The sequence below is a fragment of the Sorex araneus genome, chromosome 1 (assembly GCF_027595985.1).
Source record: "Sorex araneus isolate mSorAra2 chromosome 1, mSorAra2.pri, whole genome shotgun sequence".
Taxonomy (NCBI): Eukaryota; Metazoa; Chordata; class Mammalia; order Eulipotyphla; family Soricidae; genus Sorex; species Sorex araneus.
In genome coordinates this window covers 219,457,379-219,480,153 of record NC_073302.1, presented here as the reverse complement: position 1 = coordinate 219,480,153, position 22,775 = coordinate 219,457,379, and the positions used below count along the sequence as shown (strand labels likewise).

The 22,775-nt window shown below is 38.8% G+C and overlaps 1 protein-coding gene across 1 annotated transcript in view; it reads right to left on the bottom strand.

Annotated features, from left to right (window-relative positions):
* Positions 1-22,775, bottom strand: part of FREM2 (FRAS1 related extracellular matrix 2) — a 181,714-nt gene that overhangs the window by 21,636 nt on the left and 137,303 nt on the right. The window contains exons 7-16 of the mRNA XM_012935227.2: positions 19,573-19,722; positions 17,241-17,450; positions 15,309-15,506; positions 14,353-14,517; positions 13,122-13,304; positions 12,324-12,454; positions 7,776-7,934; positions 5,980-6,283; positions 4,210-4,341; positions 1,249-1,580 (exon numbers count right to left, since the gene is read on the bottom strand). Of these exons, the coding sequence (XP_012790681.2) occupies positions 1,249-1,580; positions 4,210-4,341; positions 5,980-6,283; positions 7,776-7,934; positions 12,324-12,454; positions 13,122-13,304; positions 14,353-14,517; positions 15,309-15,506; positions 17,241-17,450; positions 19,573-19,722 (1,964 nt within the window). The remainder of the gene's footprint in view (positions 1-1,248; positions 1,581-4,209; positions 4,342-5,979; positions 6,284-7,775; positions 7,935-12,323; positions 12,455-13,121; positions 13,305-14,352; positions 14,518-15,308; positions 15,507-17,240; positions 17,451-19,572; positions 19,723-22,775) is intronic.

The following is a 22,775-nucleotide window of genomic DNA, read 5'->3' as shown; positions in this document are numbered from 1 at the left end:
GCTCTGTCGACCAGCACAGAATGTCTCTTTGGTGGATTCTTTATTGGCAATTTTCAAAAATCTGGCAGGTTTTCTAAATATTTTGCAATTTTTACGATAGGTGGTTGAGGCAACGTCTCAACACTTTGAAGTTCAATAGCTCCCAGACATAATATGTAATTCTCCAGTCAATATTAGCACCCGTTGAATCAGGTTCTACAGCTCTGCTGTGGCATTAAATTGGTTGTGGTCTGTCTTCTCTCTTGCTACCACTTGTTCAATATCTTAACAACTTATGAATATTTCACAGAAAAAAATCTGGCCTCAATTTAGTCAAATTATCAAGACATTGTACATTCTGAGGACCATTCAGAATTTTTAATGTACAGATCAATTTAAACAAACTTTGTGTTCAGGCAAGGTAGGAAAGAGCATTGTTTTTTAGCTAATACAATCATAAACTTCATCCTCCATATTTTAGATTTTTTTAAAAAACAGAGACATATCTCCCTTCTTATTTTAGCAACTTTGTTGAGAATGAGGGAAGTGAGGGTAGGATTATACAGATGTGTTGTTTGTGTGAGAGGGTGGGGATATGCTTTTTTTTTAATGCTTTATGTGTCAATGTGTGTCTCTAGAATATGAAGGGAAGTCAATATGGAGTATCAATAACAATCAACTTTTCATGAAATAGTTCCAACTGTAGTAATGACAAAGAAAAGGAGAGAAAATAAAAGGTGAGAAGACTAGAAAGTAAAGGAAGGGGAAGTGTGGATAGAGAAAGTTAAAGGTGGTGGGAAGAATGACGGTGATGAGGTAATGATAGTAATGATAGAGGTAAAGAAGAATGACAATAATGAGGTAATAATCATATGATAGATACACAGAAGATAGAATATAGTAATGATTTAAAAACTAGATTGATGATGAAAGTGATTAATCCCCAGTTTAGATGGTTTCTTATACATATATGCTAAAATGATACTGGATATTCTGAAGATTAGTATTTGGGTTTTTATAATTAGATCAGTTTGGAGGATTGCTAAAACTATATATGTATATTTGGACACTTTGTTTCAGAAAGAAGATATGCTTGCAAGACCTCCAAGGTCAATGATCTGCTCCCATTTATGCAAAATGACCTACAACATCATGGAATGGATGTTGTAGGATGGAATAACGGAGGTGAGATTTAGTTCATATCTCTGTAACTGAACAAGACCCCCAGGTTGCTTCAGTGATCAAAGCACAGGTGTTAAATATTCATACCTGTCCATCAGTTCCGATGCTGCCTCCACAGTCGGTGAGAAGTTCTGACATGTCATAGTAGCTGACAAACTCCCACAGACAGGCCTCTAGGTTCAGGTTTCGGTAAAAGCGCAAGGTGCTGGAACCTCGGACAGAAGAGCTGTACTGGTAAGGATAGGTCTCTCCAATGATTTCTGGGTTCTTTGTAGCATCGGTCAAGAAACCATGGTGGGTCTTCACCTCAGTGTAGTCCAGGAGGTTAGAACACTTATGGTTTCCTACTCTTGTGCCATCAGGGCTGAGTGTCAGTTCAAAGTTGGAAAGTTCTTTAGTGGAGATCACAGGAAGCATGCCTAGTGGAAATGGAAACCATCGCGCCATTCTCACCAACAGCAAAGGCTTAGGAGTACTGTTATTTATTGCAAAGACAGCATTATAAAATACTGCACAGGCTACCAAAGCACTCTTTCAACTCTGAGAGGTTTTTCAGGAGCTCTGACATTAAAGCTGTTTTTCTAGTGATACTAGATGCCATTTGACTTTTTTTCTCCTTATTTTCTCAATTTTTCAGAGATTACAATATTGTATATTGCAACAAGATTGGTTCCAGAAGCAGACATTAGAATCTCCCAGTGTTAAGACAGTCATATATTAATCTAGAACAATGCTGTTCTCCATTCTCTTCATTCCTTTTGGTTTTATAAATGATGGCTGCTTTTTTAAAGTATGTTTTTGTGATAATGTGCATTAAATTTATTCTTATTAAAAGAATGAGTAAATATTTAATAATTCCTTAATTTTATTTCAAACCCAATAAATATTTATAGACACAACTCAAAAAATAAATGGGGCTCTAAATATAGTATAACACTGGTCCAGTGTTTGACCATTCCATCTATAGATTCATGGTGGATGTGAGACTTACAGGTGCTCAGAACTGAGGAGAAAATCATTAGGAAAAACAAACCTTTGAGGCTCCCAATATTAAGAGTGACCGTTAAGACTAAAATTTTTAAAAACTATCATCATACAATATAGGCTAGGGGGTAGAAAACTTATATAAATAGTCTATCATTTGTGGGGTCATATTGTGTCAACTAGCCAATGCTGACACTGTGGAGAGAAAGCATTAATAATAGAAAAGATGGGGCTGGAGCAATAGCACAGTGGGTAGGGCGTTTGTCTTGCACGTGGCCGACCCGGGTTCGAATCCCAGCATCCCATATGGTCCCCTGAGCACTGCCAGGAGTAATTCCTGAGTGTAGAACCAGGAGTAACTCCTGTGCATCGCCAGGTGTGACCCAAAAAGCAAAAAAAAAATAATAATAATAGAAAAGAGAGGAACATAATTGTGTGCAGTATATTTTGTCAGGGATAATGAGTTAGGGTTTCATGTGTCATGAAATATTTTCTTTTCTTTCAACTTTTAAAATTGCAAGAATCGGGCCACAAAGATAGTACAGCAGTTAGAGCACTTTCTTTGAAAACGTGGCCAACCCAGATTCAATCTCTGGCATCCCATATGGTCCCCAGAGCCCACCAGGAGTGATTCCTGAGTATAGGGCCAGGAGTAAGCCTGAGCAACACCAAGTGTGACCCAAAATTACACACAAATACCCATGCATACACACAAAATTACAAACAAATACCCATGTGCACACACATACACACATACACACACACACAAAACCAAAAATCTTGTAAAAGTCATTCTTAGCTATAAGAAAATGGGTCTACAGCTCACAGTTTGCAGAATGCTGGCATAAATAAATGCAAGGAAAAGACTAGGAAGGAAATTTTTTTTAAACTTAATGACCTCTCAGTGTCTGTGTTGCAAGCCATAATGCCCAAAAATAGAGAGAAAGTATGGGGAATACTGTCTGCCATGCAGGCAGGGGAAGAGTGCAAAAGTGGGGGTATATTGGGAATATTGGTGGGGGGAATGTGCACTGGTGAAGAAATGGGTGTTTGATCATTGTGTGATTATAACCCAAACATGAGCTTGTAACTATTTTACGGTGATTCAATAAAGTTTTTAAAAAAAAGAAACTTTCTCCTTCTCGGATTCTTCCACGGAAATCCTCTAGCCTATGGATGAGCAGATCAGCTCTCACTTCCTACACGACTACTGCTAGTGAATAATCCAGAAAATCCAAACCCCAGCCTTTAAAGTGGCAGGAGCACCAGTCTTTCTATGAGGAAGAACTGTCACAGGTTTTTCCAGATGGATTTCTCCTCAGTTCTGAGCATCTCCAGGAATACGAACTAGGGTTTGTAAAAAGCAGGCAAGCATAACTGAATCCTTTTCTGAGGGCAATAATTATAATTTATAGTTTCCAATGTTTTATTTCTCTTAGATACTTAAAATGTAAGTAACATCAGGTGATAAAATGAATATGAACAATTTAGTTTGAGCAGAAAGTAAACAAAGAGGACTGGAACTCGAAAGTTCTTTACACGGGGACATGTTTAGAAAATGTAGGTAAAGTTATTGAAACAAAATTCTGGCCACTTGATTAAGCAGAGAAAATGAATACCAACTATAATGCTGTTAGTCCTGTTTTGACTTACTTAAATTCCCAGAGAATGTTGTAGTTTATTGCAGTACATGTTGGAGCGGTTTCAAAGAGCAAATACACATTGAAAGTAAGCTTTGACACATCAAAATGCTTAACTTTAAATTCAAATTCAAACATTTTGAAGACACACTTGTATTATGTCATAAAACCTAAACACAATGACCAAATTCTTGTTTACTCTCTTTGGCCAAGTGCTAAGTTTATCTACTTCAAAATAATGTATCAATGATCAGACTTTGAAACTGGATAGAAAGAAAGCAGAGACACTTGGAAAAGCAGAAGCCTGAAGCTTAAGTTGCAAATTTAGCACACCATGTCTGCTTGGAGACTTACAATGTCCATGAAAATAAACGAAGTACTGAACCCATACCACTGCCCAGCTTTGCTTACCCAAGTCACCTACCATCTATGTGCGGCATTGTGACGGTGAGCTTAATCAGGTTTGCATACTCCGAGTCCTCAGGACCTGTGTAGCGCAGTTTAGCTGAGAATGGCTCTGCTCCTACAATTCCTGGCATCCGAGGCTGACAAAGACCTCAAGGGGAAAACAGACACATTGAAGCCACAAAGATGATATAGGCAATACGCAAAGACAGTTTTGTGGTGGGGGGTGAAGTGGGGTGGGCAATCTGGTAATGCTCATGGCTAATCCCTGGCTCTGCATTCAGGCATCACCCCTCACAGTGCTCAAGGTACTATATGGGATTCCCGGGATCAAACCTGGGTCAGCTATGTGCAAGGAAAGCACCCTACCCATTGTACTACCTCTCCGCCCCCACTCCCCTAATTTTTAACATAGACACTACTATTTTCCTATTCATATTAAATTCTCTGGGGACCAGAGAATAGGTATAGTTGACAGAGGGAAGCATATGGAGGCAGCAGACCATGGTGTGGAAATAAGCACAGAAACTGCAGAGTGACTAATTTTGTTTCCTTAGACATGGGGCCATACCCCAAGTGTTCTGGCCTTACTCCTGACTCTGCACCCAGGGACCAGGAATTGAACTGGGGCCCGCTGTGTAGAAGGTGAGAGCCTTAACCTCTGTACTATCTTTCAGGTTCCTTTCATGGTTATTTATCAACACTGAAATTTTTCTTAAAGTTTTCTATAATTCTCTGAATATTTCCCAGCTTTCCATGCTTTCATACTGATTGCTCATGTTTTTTTCCCCCCTCTCTGCTGTTTTTAAGATTCAGCTTCCGCTACAGCTTAATGATAGTATAAGGGCTGTAGAGATAGTGCAGGGGTAAAAGCGATTGCTTTTTCTGCTTCTAGCACCAGCTTAAACCCTAACACCACATCTGATACATTGGGACTGTCAGGAGTGATCTCTGTGGACAGTCGAGTAAAGTCAAGAACAGACAAGTACAGTCAAATGGCCCAACTCCCCTGACTCCCTCACACACTACACAATAGTTTAGGGTGAAGATACATTTAGATAGTCACTACTGCTCTTACATTCCTCTTCTCTGCCAAGAAAAAACTTTGCATATGTCTCAACTAGAGTATCGGATAGGATTTTTGCCTTATTGCCTTATTTTTATTACTCTAGCAGAACAGTAGCATACATATGCCCTGTAGTATATTTGCTTTCTAAAGAATATTTAAGATCTATCTATCTATCTATCTATCTATCTATCTATCTATCTATCTATCTATCTATCTATCTATACACACATATATATACATATTGCTTTTTGGGCCACATCTGTTGATGAAGGGCTTAGTTCTTCTAAGTTCCAGGATCACTTCAGTGGGAACCATGTGTGGTGCCATGGGTCAAACCTGGGTCTGCTGTGTACAAGACCCTACCTGCTGTACTACTGCTCCTGCCTTAGACTTGTTTTGTTTTTGATTTTTAGTTGACAGAATATCATGTCATTCTGATCATGACACTGGGTCATGATCAGAACTTATTTCTGGCTTTGCCTTCAGGAATTATTTCTGGAATGCTTTTGAAATCACATGGATACTGGGGATCAAACCTGGGTCTGCTGCAGGCAAGGCAAGTGCCCAACCTGCCGTACTATTGCTCTGTCCACTAGACTTTTATTTGTAAGTACTTGTGGAATACGTGGAGTATTTGAGAGAATGAGTAAGCAGAAATCAAACACTTATGGTATTCCATGATATTCCAGTGCCCATCACATAAAAGGAGAAATTCATTACCTTCTTCTCTGCCAATCGTTACGATCGGGCTCATCAGCTCCAGCCCTTCATTGCCATCAGTGTTCACTGCCCGAGCGGCACACTGCACCCTGGACCCTGGCTGGAAGTATATGGAGTCTAATGTGATCATCTTGGACGACGTGAAGAAGGTGTCAAAGTCGACTTCTCTCATGGGGCTGGTCACACCATCAGGCCCAGCTGGTGCACTGATCAACCATCGGTATCGGGTCAAAGTGTCATTGATGTTTTCACTTGCACAGATGGAACCTGTTTTGTCAAAGTCTGAATATTTTGGGTTGCAAGCCTATGGAAAAAAAATTATTCTATTAGGGCCACAATATAACACCATGAGGAAATTATTCCTTGCTAGTGCTTCCATTGCTATTTTTTCAACACCTGTGTGCTATTTACAAAACAACAAATTTTTATTCCTACTTAAAATATTTTTTATTAAATTTTATTTCATTTTTATAAAGTTTTTTACCCCACCACCTTTGCACCTTCTCACCACCACAAGAGGAAAACGAGTAGAGATTGTTACCCCCATGCTTCATTCCTACTTTTGACGGCTTTCAGGAACTCTCACCTTGCATTTCCACCCACTAATTAGCTATTTCCACCTCTAGTTTGATACAACAAACACTGTTTTTCCTGCCATCTGCACTTGAATCCTCACTCTTATTATTTCCCCTCCTTCCTTCTCTCCCTTTGCCTCTACATCTATTAAGTAAAACTCGTTTGATTTTTCCTCTGTGATGTTTCTTAAGTCAGCTAGGCTCTCCCTTAACCATTTCCACCACCTCTTTTCAATCTATTACTGGACTGTTGCCAAAGTAGCCCTCAAACATAATCCTCTGCATGTATTCTTCTGTCAAAGAACTACCTGCTACCCCAAAAATGAGACTCATTCCTTACTATATCCTCTATCATGTGGGGTGGCAATCTGGGGACACTGGTAGTGGGAAATGTACACTGGTTAAGGGATGAGTGGTGGAACACTGTACGACTAACACCCAATCATGGGCAAGTTTGTAAATGTGTAGCTCGTGGTGATTATACAAAACAAGTAAACAAAACAAAACATAAAAAATAAAAATAAATTTTTCCATCATTAAAAAAGGCCTTTGTAACTTGACATCAAATAATTATTTCCATTTATTTAATTCAATGAGCAGTTATTGTGTACATGTTATAGGCAGGTCATTTACCAGGGATGTTCTGGTAGAAAAAGAAATACCTGGCAATTGTTGCTCACCAGGCTCGTCTTCTATAGAGCCAAAAGAAGGCAAGTAAAAAGTCTTGTTCACAAACCATTTATGAAGCCATTTCTCCAGATGCAGCTGCCTTATAATCACTTATGACTACCCTCAACCTTTCTTACCATAAGGCTGTGACTCTAGCTCTCTAGCTCCTGGACTGTATCATTCCTAGAATAACGGTCATATCTAGCAGAGTAACAATTGATTCTTACATGTTTCTCCTCATTATTTAGACATTCCTTCAGTCCAGAGTTTACACCTTAATTTTCTACTAGTGACAGTTTCTGAGATATCAGGAAATAAAACACAATGTACATAGCAGTTAGTAAGCCTCTGAAGGGTGGGGAAGAAAACATAAGGGCCATATGTCATTAATGTATTAAATTTTCCATTCCAAGTTTCAAAACATAAACTTTGCACCATTTACCTACTTACATTTCCTCATTGCCAAGCTGAAAAAATATATGGATTAATGTTTAAAACTATTTTAATAAATAATTTGGTAATCTTTATAAATTTTATTCATTTTCCACTCACTGTGATACAGACGACAGGGTAGCCAGACATGGGCCCAGCACTCTCTTTGGCCCTGGAAGTGTCATCATATATCAGTAAGGATGCAATTTGAGGGACAGAAGGAAAAGTGACATCTGCCATACTGTTCATTTCTTCTATATACACAATGGCTTTGGTGACCTAGAAAAAAAATCGCAACAGTGGGAATATTAGTTCTTGGTGTCTCTAGTTTTTTTAAAACTTTTATTGAATCACCGTGGGATTGTTACATTTGGTGCCTCTATCACACAGAGTGAAATTCACTATGCTTGGCAAGTTCATGCCTTTACAAGGATGAGGGTCTCATGCCAGAGCCCTGTGAGCTTATATGTGCTTGGCTTCACAGGATCCTGGTGCCTTGCTCACACTTTTGGTCTCAGTATTGGGCACTCGGGGATTGCCAAGGTGGGGGGGGGGAAGTCCATAAAGTACCTGGGCTCAAATTATTTTCCTTAAATTTTGATGATCATAGCCAAATCTTATTTGTGCTTATAAAGATTCATAAGAAAGTCAAGCAGTAGCTGGTGGGGGAAGCTGAAAGACACCCCAAGACAGAGCATCTCTGAGTGACCCCCCTGGTGGCTGGGGCTCTGTAAAAGTGGATGTCAGGGAAAAGCCAAGTGTGACATGAGTAGAGACTGGAAGTACGACCTGAAATTCAGGCAAAGGGAAGTGACTGAGTTCCAAGCCCATGTGAAATCTATAAACATCTACTGGTAAGGGGACAAGAACACCTTACCAATAAATTTGCTTTAGTTCCTAAGTAGCACAGCAGGTAGGGCATTTTCCTTGCACGCGGCCTACCTGGGTTCAATTCCTCCATCCCTCTCGGAGAGCCCCACAAGCTACCGAGATATCCCACCCGCATGGCAGAGCCTGGCAAGCTACCCATGGCATATTCAATATGCCAAAAACAGTAACAACAAGTCTCACAATGGAGACGTTACTGATGCCCGCTTGAGCAAACCGATGAGCAATGGGATGACAGTGATACAGTGACAGTGATACAATGATAGTTCCTAAGTAACCTTGCAGTATTCAATCATGCATTACAATGTCCAAGACTCTATTTACATTCTTACTTGACTCTTGCTAAAAGTGGTTTAAGTAAAACTTTAAAAAAAAGTTATCTTCTTTTTCTCTTGCTAATTGCTGGTGCTGTTGTTAGGCAAAGGGCTCACATGCATGCTTGGCTGTGGTATTTGCCACTTCTGACTTGATGCTGTTGGAGCCCTCACTTCTTCATTTATTTATTTATTTACTTATTTGTTTTGGCTTATGGGTCACACTCAGCGATGCTCAGGGTACACTCCAGCCTCTGTGCTCAAAGATCACTCTGGAAGGCTCACGGGACCTATGGGGAGCTGGTATCTAATCCATGTTGGCCACATGCAAAACAAGTGCTCTACCTACTGTAGTACTGCGCAAGCCCCTTGAGCCACAGTGACTGCCCATGTGACCTAGGGTTCACATTCCAGGCTGTGTTTCTCACATATCTTTGCAATTGTGGAGCGCATCAGGGCTTTACAATGTAACTGTGGTGCTAAAATGCAACTGGTCTCAGTTTGGCTGGAAAGTCGAGATGACATTGGGAACCTCAGGTAGCAGAGCTGCCGGCGTCATACTCAGCATCGGCGGCTGTGTCAGGGATTGAACCTGTGGCTCATGCTTGCAAGACAGGTATTTAGTCACAGAGCCTTCTTTTGGCCTCCTAATGTCTATACTTCTCATTCACCAGTTTAGCAAGATCTCCATAAAATAATAATAAGATATTCATGTAATCAGGGATAATTAAAATGCAGCTTAAAATGTTTTTTGCCCATGTTTCTTGAGTTTTATGTAGTTGCAGGATTCAAACTCAGGGTCTTGTACATGCAAAGCATACACTTGGCCATGCACCTACATGTCTCACCTAAACTTGAATTTTGAATGTGATAATTTTTTTAAATTTTTTTTTACAGTTACAGATTTATACATTTTTGTGCTCATGTTTCTCCCTTACAAAGTTTGATAACCCATCCCTTCACCAGTGCCCATTCTCCACCACTAGTAAACCCAACATCCCTCCCCCCCTCCCCAGTCCCGTCTCCCCCCATCCCACACTGCCACTATGGCAGGGTATTCCCTTTTGTTCTCTCTCTCTGATTAGGTGTTGTGGTTTGCAATAAAGGTGTTGACTGGCCATTGTGTTCAGTCTCTAGTCTATATTCGGCACGCATCATCTTTCCCCCACATGACCTCCAACCATGAATGTGATAATTTTACAAAGCAGGCAATATGGCATAAATACCCCACAGTACTAGAGATGAAAAAATGTGAAGATTATTTAAGAAAAACCTACTTACTTTGAACTAATACATCAGAAATAGGATAATCATAAGCATAATTATTATAAACATCTATTTACAATAAACATTTGTTTAAAATCTCCTAATAAATATTAATTGATTTACGATATACTCCTAATAAATACTCTTAATAAATAATAATTTTATTTAAGATATACTCCTAATAAATATTAATTGAAAAATATTTTAGATGCAAAGGTAAGAATTTTGTGGAAATAACTTTAATCTTGGATGGCTAATGGTTGAATAATAATTAAAGAGGTACAGAAAACGAATCTAGGATAGCAATGTTTTGGCCACAACGTTTCTGGATATGAATTTGAAAATGCTAGTATTTTCATAATTTTGAGGCTAGCAAGTTGTCTGATGGGTTTAAATGATTTTTTTAAATGGGTTTTGCAAATTAGAAATTGAGCTCCCATTTGACCCAGCAATACCACTTCTGGGAATATATCCTGGAGATGCAAAAAGTATAGTCGAAATGATATCTGTACTTGTATGTTCATTGCAGCACTGTTCACAATAGCCAGAATCTGGAAAAAACCTGAGTACCCCAAAACAGATTACTGGTTGCAGAAATTTTGGTACATCTACACAATGGAATACTATGCAGCTGTTAGAAAAGATGAAGTCATGAACATTGCATATAAGTGGGTCAACATGGAAAGCATCATGCTAAGTGAAATGAGTCAGAAAGAGAAAGACAGACATAGAAAGATTGCACTCATCTGTGGAATATAAAATAACAGAATGGGAGACTAACACCCAAGGATAGTAGAGATAAGTACCAGGAGGTTTGCTCCACGGCTTGGAAGCTGGCCTCACATGCTGGGGGAAAAGACAGCTCAGATAGAGAAGGGAACACCAAGTAAAGGGTGTTTAGAGGGCCCGTTCAGGATGGGAGATTTGTGCTGAAAGTAGACTATAGACCAAACATGATGGCCACTTAATACTTGCATTGCAGAGCACAAAACCCTAAAGGAGAGAGAGAGTAAAAGGGAATGTGCCTGTCACATAGGCGGAGGAGAGGAAGGTGGAGGGATGGGAGGAATACTGGGAACATTGGTGGTGGAGAACAGGCACTGGTGGAGTGATGGGCACTGGATCACTGTATGACTGAAACGCAAGCACGAAAACTTGGAAGTCTGTAACTGTACCCCACGGTGATTCGTTAAAAAAAAAAAACAACCAACACCTGCAAATCAGAAGAAAAAAAAATACAATTGGGGCTGGAGAGACAGAACAGCGGGTAGGGTGTTTGCCTTGCACTTGGCCGACCTGGGTTCGATTCCCAGCATCCCATATGGTCTCCTGAGCACCACCAGGAGTAATTTCTTAGTGCAAAGCCAGGACTAACCCCTGCGCATTGTCAGATGTGACCACAAAAGCGAAAAAATAAATAAATAAAATAAGATACATTTATATTTATAATAGCAACATTATAAATGACTTAGGTATAAACATATAACAGATATGTAGATCTTTACAATAAAAACTATATAAAACTTCTGAGACAAAAATTAAGACCCAATTAGATAGAACACTATGCTGATGATTAGAACGTTCAAGATTTATACAATGTATTATTACCCTCAAAGTTATCAATAGACTCAAAGCAACCTAAATTAAAATGGGTTTTGCATTGAATTAAGAATCTCTTTTTTTTGTATTGAGATATTCCTTTTCTTTGGAGGTAAATATCCAATTCAGTTTTTAGTGACTGGAATGAAATCAATAAAGATTGGGTTCAAACATTCTAATCCCTGAAAACCAGCAAGCATGATTTTTCAAAAAAGAGAGACATTCTTGATTGCTATCCAATTGGAACCAAATTTATTCTAGAAGTGAAAATGATTATCTTTAATTTATCATCATCATCATCATCATCATCATTTGGTTTAGGTGTCACACCCAGCTCTGCTCAGGGCTGACTCAAGGCTCTGTATTCAGGGAAAACTCTGGGCAGTGCTAGAGGGATTATATGTGGTGCCAGAGGTAAAACCCAGATCAGCCAGGTACAAGGCAAGCAACCTACCTACTGTACTATCCCTCCAGCCCCTGCATATCTCTTTTATAAAAGAGTCCCACAAAGTCCCCTCATGCTGTCCAGTATATGATGCTTCTGAGTTTTTCCCCCTGACAAAATAATGGCCATAAGTTTATGTCCAGATTTATTACTTACCTGAGTCTCTGCTATCATATTTTCATCGGGCTTTAGGTGAACAGTGAAGGCCTCTCTCATCTCTCTTACCCCATCGAAAAGTATTTCAATTTCAACAATATGCTGGGTATCTCCCTCCTTAAACTCGATTTCTACAAGTGCAAAATCACAACTTGAAGTATTTCTTATATGGATGTAAAAAGTTTCTACTGTTCTCACAGTGAAACACAATTAGAGAGAGACAGAAAGAGACAGAGACAGAGGAGAAAGGGGAATAGGAAGAAGAGGAAGCTGCTTTCATTACTCTCATGAAAGTAAGTGGTTCAAAATTCTGAAGAAGGATGGATGAAAGGCCTCCATAATGGCTTCTGATGCCCCAAGCAATTCATGTCTCTATGGCTGGTTTTATTTCCACTGCCCATCATTAACAAAAAGATTTCCAGCTAGAAGTTTTGGATTGTTGACAGTTTATAAACAAAAATAGACTATTTTCTTGAGGACATGTTTATTTCCAGTGCAATGGGATATTCTAGGAAAGTCTTTCTTGAACATAAGATTACGATAATGAAGATGAAACCCATCAAAAGCTGTAGTTGGCTCAACAGGGGCAGCCATCTGGCACAGTTACTAAAAATTTCTGAGTCCTAACACAGAAGCACTGTAAGTCAAGAAGGAAATAAAGTCCGTTGACTTCTCCGAAAACTAATTTGAAGGAGTTCATTTATTTTTACTTCAGTTGGCTGTTTTCCTTTCTCTCAGAGGTGCAGGCATTCAAACAGTGCCAGCAGAATCCCTGCAGCTAGACAGAACCCCTCGTACCTTCTGACACAGGATGGTAGTCCTCTCCTGAGGTGGCCGAGCCATCCTTGGTGTGGACTCGAACAACAGAAACCTTTGAGGTGTCGCCTTGTCGAATCACTGGAATTCTTATAACCACTGATTGTCCGGCTTCTTTGGGTTCACTGATACTAAATTTGGTCTCTCCAAATTTAATAATTGTTCCTGAATGGTATGAAATGCAAATAAATTGAATTGTAAGAGAAACACTTTTACTTCTTTCTCTAGTTTTTATTTTCAGGCTACTCCCGATGGCGCTCAGTATTTTTTCAGTATTTGTTTACCCTTCACTCTGTGCTTGAGGATCACTTCTAGTGATGCTTGGAGGATCTTTTGGGGTGCTGGGGATTGAACCCGGGTGGGTGAATTCAAGGCGAGTGCCTCCCTATCTGCTCTACCATCTATTGCTCCAGCCATTTCACTCCAAATCTGAAGCTTCCTTCCAAAGTGGGCAGGCTAATTCTTATTTCTGTATACTTCTGATTTCTTCCTTTCATTTTCCTTGATTTAAAAACCATGGTTTAGTAAATTTTTCATAATACAGTTGTTACAGGCTTTTAATATTTCAACACCAATCCTACCACCTGAGTGCACATTGCCCAACATTGTTACCATTTTCCCAACCACCCCCAAGTCTGATCCCTTAGCAAGCACAAAATTTGTTTTATATCACTTGTTACAACCAAATGGCTAAAGGAATCTAAAAAAATAACCCAGTAAAAGAAAATCTGAGAAAACTGTTACGTATCTGTACACTCCTGATTTCTGTTTCCTTACCCAATATTATGAGTGAGTGTATTAAAAGAAACCAAAGCAATTGTGGCCCATCTCCATTCTTGGAAATCAACCAGTCCCCAGAAAACATGTTCACTGGGCTCTTCCTATGTGCTGTGAATATTGTAAGAGCAGCCCACTGGGAGGGGGAAGGAAAAAATGAAACTGTTGTTCGGTACCAACTATTCCCAAGGAGCAGTAGAAAGGCAGGGAAGGTGAAACACTTTGGGCTGCAACATTTAAATATAAACCATAGCCTCCAGCATTAACTCTGAAATGGTTTATTTCATTCTCCATCTGATTTAGTCTTTTCCCTAGTTTCAATCATTATTAAGGCCTGGTTAGAAAGAGGATTAGTTCCTAAGCCACCTTAACTTTTAACAACTGGTTTTAGTTCCCAGTGGAAAGTTGTGCATAAGAAATGGCTGTGAATTCTTACTGTCAGCATCATCTCGTATCCTTATCAGGGTTTCATTTTGTTCACCGACTGCAGCCCCAAAGGGAGAGTTGCTTTGAGGGGTGCCAAGAACCAGACGGAGCTCCTCTTCCTCCTCATAGAGTGCATCATTCATCAATTCAAGTATACAGGGCTTTTCTGTCTCACCTGCACCAATGATAATGACAGCAGGTAAATCCCAGCCCACAGCTCCAAACAAGAGCACAGACCTATAAACTGATAAATACCACGAGGGCAGAGATGTTCCCTCATTTCCTCGATCGATCAGTAGTGCAAAAGACATAAGAAAGGCTTGGGTGAATAATGCTGAGGGAATGACTAAATGCAATCGCATATTCAGTGGCAGGAGGCTAATTGTATAGGAAAAAATTTTTTAAATGAGGTTAACTGTACAGGAAATTTTTTAAACATTTGTCTTTAAATTCTTTTTATCATTTTAGAAAACAAGATCAATTGTCAATTTTGTTTGCAACTTTCTAACAATCTTGTCATTATTTGACACAGTGCTGATTTCTGGTGCAATCACTGGACCAGAGTGATTATACATGTTAAGGCTCTGGGAACACAGTTGGGCATCAATTGACTTTCATTCCTCTCATTTGAATAATAAGCATATCTCAACAACGTGAAATGTACACACACATTCTATATTCTATATTCACTGAGTGAGACTTGAATAAACAATATAACCCATAGCTGTAAACTAATCATTAAGCTTATACCAAAAGCAAAAGGGGATTTATTCAACTACTTCATTAATCTATCTCACCTTATTATCATTCAGTTCACATGAAGTTGTCATAAGCTTGTTGAAATCAAGAGTTTGTACTGATCTGATACATACCTATATCTATATCTACATTTACTATCTTTATCTATATTTCCCTCAAACCTTGGCTTCTTCAAATTCCAAATACAATTTTGAAGCTACAGCTTACCAGGGAGAAATGTGATAACAGAGAGGTCTGTGTTCGGGCGCTCCTCAAAGTCCATCATTACTTGGGCAGATCCCTGTCGTGTGTAGCATCTCACTGAAGACCTGTAGTAGATATCTCCACTCCTGTGGATCATTGCAACTATTTGCCCGTCATTTTCATTGCCAGTATATACTCGTTCTTTGAATTGCATCTTAGGTACTGCAAAAACAAACATAGTGATCAAAGTGAACATATATTTGGTTTGTTTTTAAGAAAAGTGGAACATCAAAAAATATATTAATAAGACAGAAGTAAGGATTGGATCTCAGTATTCATTCAGCCTTGCTAAAGTGTTGACTTACAGCAAATCACTTAGTCTATTTTGATTTCTTTAGTTTTGAAATTTTGTTATATTTGAAGTAGTATACTAAAACATGGTAAAAACTGACTTTGAAAGGATGGAAGTTCCCATTAAATAAAAGCTCTTATAGTGCCAACAGAATGGGTATCCATCAGATAACACAGAGAGAGAGAGAGAGAGAGAGTTCCTGGCACTCTGATGCTGAGCGTGATAAAATAACATTGAAAGGAAAAAAATAATTTGAAAACTGTAGCAAATAATTTTAGCAAAAATACAAAATAAAACACAAACACAAACTGGAAAATTTGAGATAACTGTATTTAAATATCATGCTTAATGATATTTTTCAGAATTCATTGATATAATAAAAATATTATGTAATTATTCAGATCATCTTGAAAAATTTGATGATGATAAGTTGTTTGTGTATATATTAACTTATAGGTGACACCTATGCTAGGTCAATTAGACACAGCCCTCATTGAAACAGGCAGATGTTTCCAAGTAACATAAAGATCATCATGCTCGAAGATTATTAGAAATTTCCCTGTACTAATGAACCCAATATTTTGCCATGCGTCCAGCTGTTGACTGTCTTAAAGTTTTTGGCAGCTTATTAGAGAAATTTCCAGTGTCTGACTGTAAGAAGGTGAAAGAAAGCATCATGTTGCAACTTAGGAACAGTTCACTGGCATTCAAGTCTTTGCAATCCTGTGTGATGTCCTGGATCTGTGCAAGAAAATTGTGAAAGAAATCAATTAAAATATGTGAGAATTGATGAAAATCTCACTGTGTGTGAGAGAGAGAGAGAGAGAGTGAGAGAGAGACAGAGAGAGTGAGAGACAGAGACAGAGAAACAGAGAGAGAAACAGAGAAAGAGAGTAAGGAAGTTATGTTAGCAAAGGCATGATTATACAACCTTTCCAAATCCATAGGTTGAAGTCTTACCATTTCAGTACTTCAGAGAAAGAGACTTTATTTAGAGACAGGGGCCAGATGGCACAAGGAAATTTCCTTGCATGCAGTTGACATCATGTAGTCATATGGTGTCCTGAGCACTTCCAAGGATCACTCAAGCATGGAGCCAGGAATAACCAACCCCTGAACACTGTGCAGTGTGGCCCAGACCATACCACCCCCAAAAAATTAAAGACAAACTTTTTATAGAGGCAATCAAGTAAAAACATGATCTTTAGATTCAACACAATTTGTGTCTTCATAAAAAGGGAGAATTTTGGCCATGGAGATAAATATAAAAGATGATGTAAAAACACATGGGGAGAAAATGAATTCTAAAGGCAATAAGAGAGGGATGGAACAGAGGACCCACCACAGCTCATAGGAGGAAACAGCCCCACAGGCACTTTCTTAAACTCCTCGTTGCTGGAACTGTGAGACAAAGTATGCCTGAGTCTGCAGTGCTCTGAGATAAAAACTTAGCAAAATGAACTCTAAATGATCATTGAGTTGACATGTGTATAAATATACATTTATATTTAACATTTGTAGAGACCTTGACTTCTTACAAGTTAACATTTGTAGAGACCTTGACTTCTAATTATGCTTGTCATTGTGAATGAATGAATACTCACAATCGGAGACAGAGTCTTTTATGAACACCGTGGCTTTGCTGGGTTCGCCCAGGGCAGCGTTCACTGGCATACGAAGCACCAGTTCGAATTTCTCAATTCCCTCTAGCACTGGCTGTCCGAGATCATCCAGAATGATGACGCGCACACTCTGCATGTTGACTCCAGGAGCAAAATCTAAATTTCGACTGATTCCCACATAGTCTGTTCCAGCTGTGGCAATAACCAAGAAATTATTTAGTTGGGGACTAGCTACGTTGAAACTAAATTATGAAAAGTAAATTATGTATATTTACATTGGTTTAAAAACATAGACCAGGACAGCTTGACAGAAAAGCATCTTTAATGAAATGTAAAATTTATTGATTATTGCTATGATAGGTCTTAAACTTCATATGACATACATCCAATGAATTATTTCAGTTTTAGTACTTTCGGATTTTTGTCATTTCTCCAATTTTATTTTTGATTTCTCAAATGGTGCTAATAAAAAATAGGCCTCAAATAATGAACATTATGGAGCCAGACTGATAGTACAGGGGCAGGGTGTTTGCCTCGCCTGTGGTAATCCAGATTTGATCCCAAGCACCCACATGATTTCCCAACATCCCAGGAGTGTCTCCTGAGTGCAGAGCAAGTAATAAGCTCTGAGGACTGCCAGCACAAACCAAAAATAGAAAAAAGAGAATTCCAATCAACAATATGACAATTATGAATGTATGGCAAAATATACATATTGAGAGCTTTTAACATTAGTGAACTATATTATTTCCAGGAATGGCTACAGAATATTCTATTTGATTATATCACTGTTTGCCTTCTGGTTCCGGTGCCATGTTTCAGATAGAAGCTTGTCCTACATGCTCTGCCCACTCTTTTTGCAAAGAAAGCAACTCATTATTTTCAAACACAAATTTATTTTTTGTTTTATTGTTGATTAGAGTAGGGGAACAAACCTACTGTTCCCTACCAGTTCTGTCTAAAGGGAGTCCACATGTAGTCCAAAACTGAAGTACTATAGATCTTTAGGTATTTTACCTGTGAAATCTGGGTTTGAAGGACACTCATCCATTTCATTACTTCATTATTTTGGTTTCTTGTCTATCTTCTTAGCTCTCCATTAACCTCTCACTATGCAACTACGGGTGACCTGTCTTTTATTCATTTAAAATTTAATTATAACATCTATATGTGTTTGTGGTTTCTTTTTTTCTAACATTTCCGGCCTCTGTTTCTTTTCATTATTTTTCTTCTCTCTCTCTCGCCCTACATTAAATTTTTCTCGTAGCAATGAATAAATTTGGCTAGACAAATGCTTATTGGATATCTACTATGATGTGTTGGTTCAACTACATTTTAAATTTTCAGAGTTAGTGGTGACTTTTAAAATGTTTTAGCTCCTTGCTTTGTGTGATGAATGTATGCTGTGTATATGAAGAACATGTATGCATGTGCATGTGTGTTCATGAAAGGAAGTTTGTAATTCAGAAAATAAATGGGCATTTTCTAGTTCTATATTTTCCCGAAACCTCAGGAAAATTTGTTTTAGAGACTTCCAGAGTAAAAGACAGAGATACACCAGTTAGGACAGCTTCTACAAAGGAGGCTGGGGAAAATGTTTTGGATTTGAAAAGTATTTATCAGGGAAAATGGATAAAATGAAGCACAGAGAAGGTAGGATGAGCGCCAGTATTCAATGTCACTAGTTTTCTGTGAGAGTGACTAGCATGATTTTTTCATATAACTGTCATTCAGTTCAGTGATATTCAAAGATGGGTTGACCATGTGCAGAGAACCAATTCATGTACATCCAGGAACTAGAGCAGAGTTCCTCACTAGGTAGTTTAGCCTGTGACTTGTGCCTCTGAAAGCATTTTAATTGTAAGAAACAGGGTCTGGGTTAATTCTATTTATTTATTTATTTATTTATTTATTTATTTATTTATTTATAAGAGGTGGGGGCTACACCCAGCGATGCTCAGTGATTACTCCTGGCTGTGCCCGGGCATTATATATAATGCCCGCACTCTCATCCACCGCGTACTCCACGTCGCCAAAGTAGAAGATGGGTTCTGATTCAGGTTCAACCCTTGTCATTATGACAAGGGTTGAACCTGAATCAGTGGTGTGCAAGGCGAGTGCTCTAACCCACTGTATTATCAATCCGGCCTGCAGGGTGTAGATTCTTATTTCGGTACAAAATAGGGTCTAAATTTCCTATTTGATATTAACAATTTTGGGGGAAACCAACCCCCTATTCATCCAGAGTCATCTGTGGGAGCGAACCGCCTGGCCTTGCAGCGTGCAGTGTGGACCGAGGCGGAGGGTGGCTCACCTTCGGCCGACGGCGGGTCGGCTTTCCGGGACCGCACCGTGACGCTGGCGGCCCGGGACAAGTCGGTCCCGGTTCTCCAGACCCGCACGTCCACGTAGCCCGCACTCTCATCCACCGCGTACTCCACGTCGCCAAAGTAGAAGATGGGTTCTGTGGAAGACAGCAAAGCAAAACTGTACCTGTTAGTACCTGCGTTGCAAACCATCAAATCATAATGGGAGAGAGGGGAGAGGGAGAGAGAGACACACAGAGAGATAGGGAGAGACAGAGAGAGAGAGAAAAAGAGGGATGGTGGCAGGAGGGAAACTGGAGACACTGGTGGAGGGAAACGAGCACTGGCGACTGGATGGGTGTTGGAACATTGTAAGAATGAAACCCAATCATGTACAATTTTGTAACTGTGTATCATGGTCAATCAAAAACAAAAACAAAGCATGAAAAATATGTACTGACAGTGCTTTCACAGGAGAGTTAGCGTTTCTTGCTTCATTTTAGTCATCTTTAGTCATCCCTTTCTCGTAAGCTATCATCTCTTTAATCTGTAGATTCACCAAATTTTCAGGTTAAAACATCTCCTTTGAAAAACAAATATACTTATGGAAAAGAAACCAGTTCTCATCACGTGATGTCAGAACTACCTTGAATTTGTATGTGGGGTTTATTAAATGGTTTGAAATGGACGTTTGAGAAGTTTAGTCAAAAATACAATCAAAATGAAAATTAAGCAAAACCACAGAAGACTAAATATTATGAGTTTGACTTTAAGATCTGGATTCTTATTTCAGTATGAAATAGGTTCTAAATTTTGTCTACTCAATATTAACTACTATTCATTTTATTATCTTCAAAGTAAGTCTTTATTCTTGAGACTATTTTTATCATGACACATTCCTCACCATTCTATATATTGTTAACTAGAAGTGTGTTAGGAGTATTGAAATAGGACTGATTGGTGTGGCTAGACTAATGATATATGATTCCATTTCTGGAGACTTCATGGAAACCAGAATATGATTGCGGGTTACCTTCAGGCTATGGAAATGCCCTAGAGTAATGGAAAGTTTCCAATAGAGAAATGACCGTGTACATAGTAGTTTCTGAGAACAAGAGCCCCTGCTCAGTGTTGGGGAGCACCTGTACAAATCCATTAGTACTAAAACACTTATAGGGTTGCAGGACATTATAGTAAGAGTATGTAGAGGTATATAGGGTATAAACTTTACCCACTTTGAGTTTGTTTTATGGGCAACCACTAACAAAGACTACACTGAGTACATAATCATAAAAAGTCAAATGGACCCTTAACTTGAGACATCATAGTTAGGCATCTGTGTCTAGTTTTACAAGACTTAAAAGATCTGAGTCTATAAAGTCATGCATTTCACATGAATGCTCCTTAAGAAACAGACCACTAAAGAGATGAGGGCTATGTTTCAGAGTATCTAATTAAATCTTCACAATACAAAATCAAGCAAAAATGATTGTAGCCCATAATTCTAGCTTGTGTACTGCTCAAATTGGGTAAGAATTCTTTATTTTCCTGCTTAAATAAATGACCAAAAACAGTAATGATAGGTCTCATTCCCCTGACCCTGAAAGTACCTTCAATCGTTGGGAAAGATGAGTAAGGAGAGGCTGCTAAAATCTCAGGGCTGAGTGTAATAGAGACATTACTGGTGCCCGCTTAAATAAATCGATGAACAACAAGATGACAGTGATACAGTGAAATAAATTACCATTATTAAAGCTAGAAATTGTTTATTTGTATGAATTATATCATTTTTTTATGGAAGGCACAATAAAAACACATAGCTCACTCAAATTCATTTTTTTTTTTTTTTGCTTTTTGTGTCACACCCAGTGATGCACAGGAGTTACTCCAGGCTCTGCACACAGAAACTACTCCTGGCGGTGCTCAGGGGACCATATGGGATGCTGGGATTAGAACCTGGGCTGGCCTCGTGCAAGGCAAACACCCTTCTTGCTGTAATATCGCTCCAAGCCCTCACCTGAATTCTTAAATAATAAAAATCTCCAACCTTGGAGATTTTGTTTGCATATTTTATTTCATGGGGAAATAAATCAACCTGTAGCATACATACTTAACCTCCTCCTCATCCTTTCATCATGGACAGCCCAGGGCACCTGAGCGTATGTATACAGATGAAGGTGTTATCTTACGAACCTCAGTGAAGACAAACCTCAGAGACAAGCCAATAAATTCCTTACATTTCTCATGCCTTGTCAGAGGGCAAAGGTAAAGACTGAGCCCTGAATATTCTTCCTTTAAGCAGATGTCTCAATCAGACACACCTGTACATTTAAAAAAATATTTTTACATTGTTATTAAAATGGATTGACCACTGACATCCAACAAAAATCTAAGTCTCTTCCCATCCCTGGTAAATCACATTATCTTACAAATTAGGTTTCTGAGTTACAGGAGAAAGCTGTGAAATGAAGAAAGGGAAGACCAGAGAAGACCTCCTAGTTAGTAACCATTATTAACTGCCTGCCCTCATGTTCTAAGTCTTTATGATTGCATATGAAGTGGAACAGAATAAAATATGTGGGTACACAGAACTGTTAAACACCAAACAGACCATACATCAGAGACAAATGTTATTCTATGTATATGCTCAGACCCATTCCAGCAACTGAATTATGAGTTCTATACAGATGTATATATGTAGATATGAATTTTATGTAGTACCCTGAAAATTTTTATCCAAGTTGTCATTTAGAAAAAGGAGTAATGAGAATAGTCACTATGCATAGGACACATTATGCATGTGCTATATACTTGTGTTGTGTGTGTATGTGTGTATGTGTGTGTGAGAGAGAGACACACAGAGACAGAGAGAGACAGACAGATAGAGAAAAGACAGAGAGACAGAGAAAGAAAAGAGAGAGGAGAACATGGGCCATATAGAAATGCAATAAATGAGCAATGGGAATGGTGCAAACAATTCCACCATATTGACAATTATGTAGTATACTGCTAACTTCAGTGCAAAGAAGAAAAGAGGAGACAGGATTTCAATTCTAAATATCTTCATTTTTTATATAGTACTGAGTAGAAAGTGTTGTGCAATAGATTTGCTTCCTTTAAAAACTTTTGAAAATTAGGAAAATCACTGTGGTTAAAGAGTAAAGGGTTTAAGCATTATGAGATTTAAACAATTCAAAAAGCCTTCGCCCTC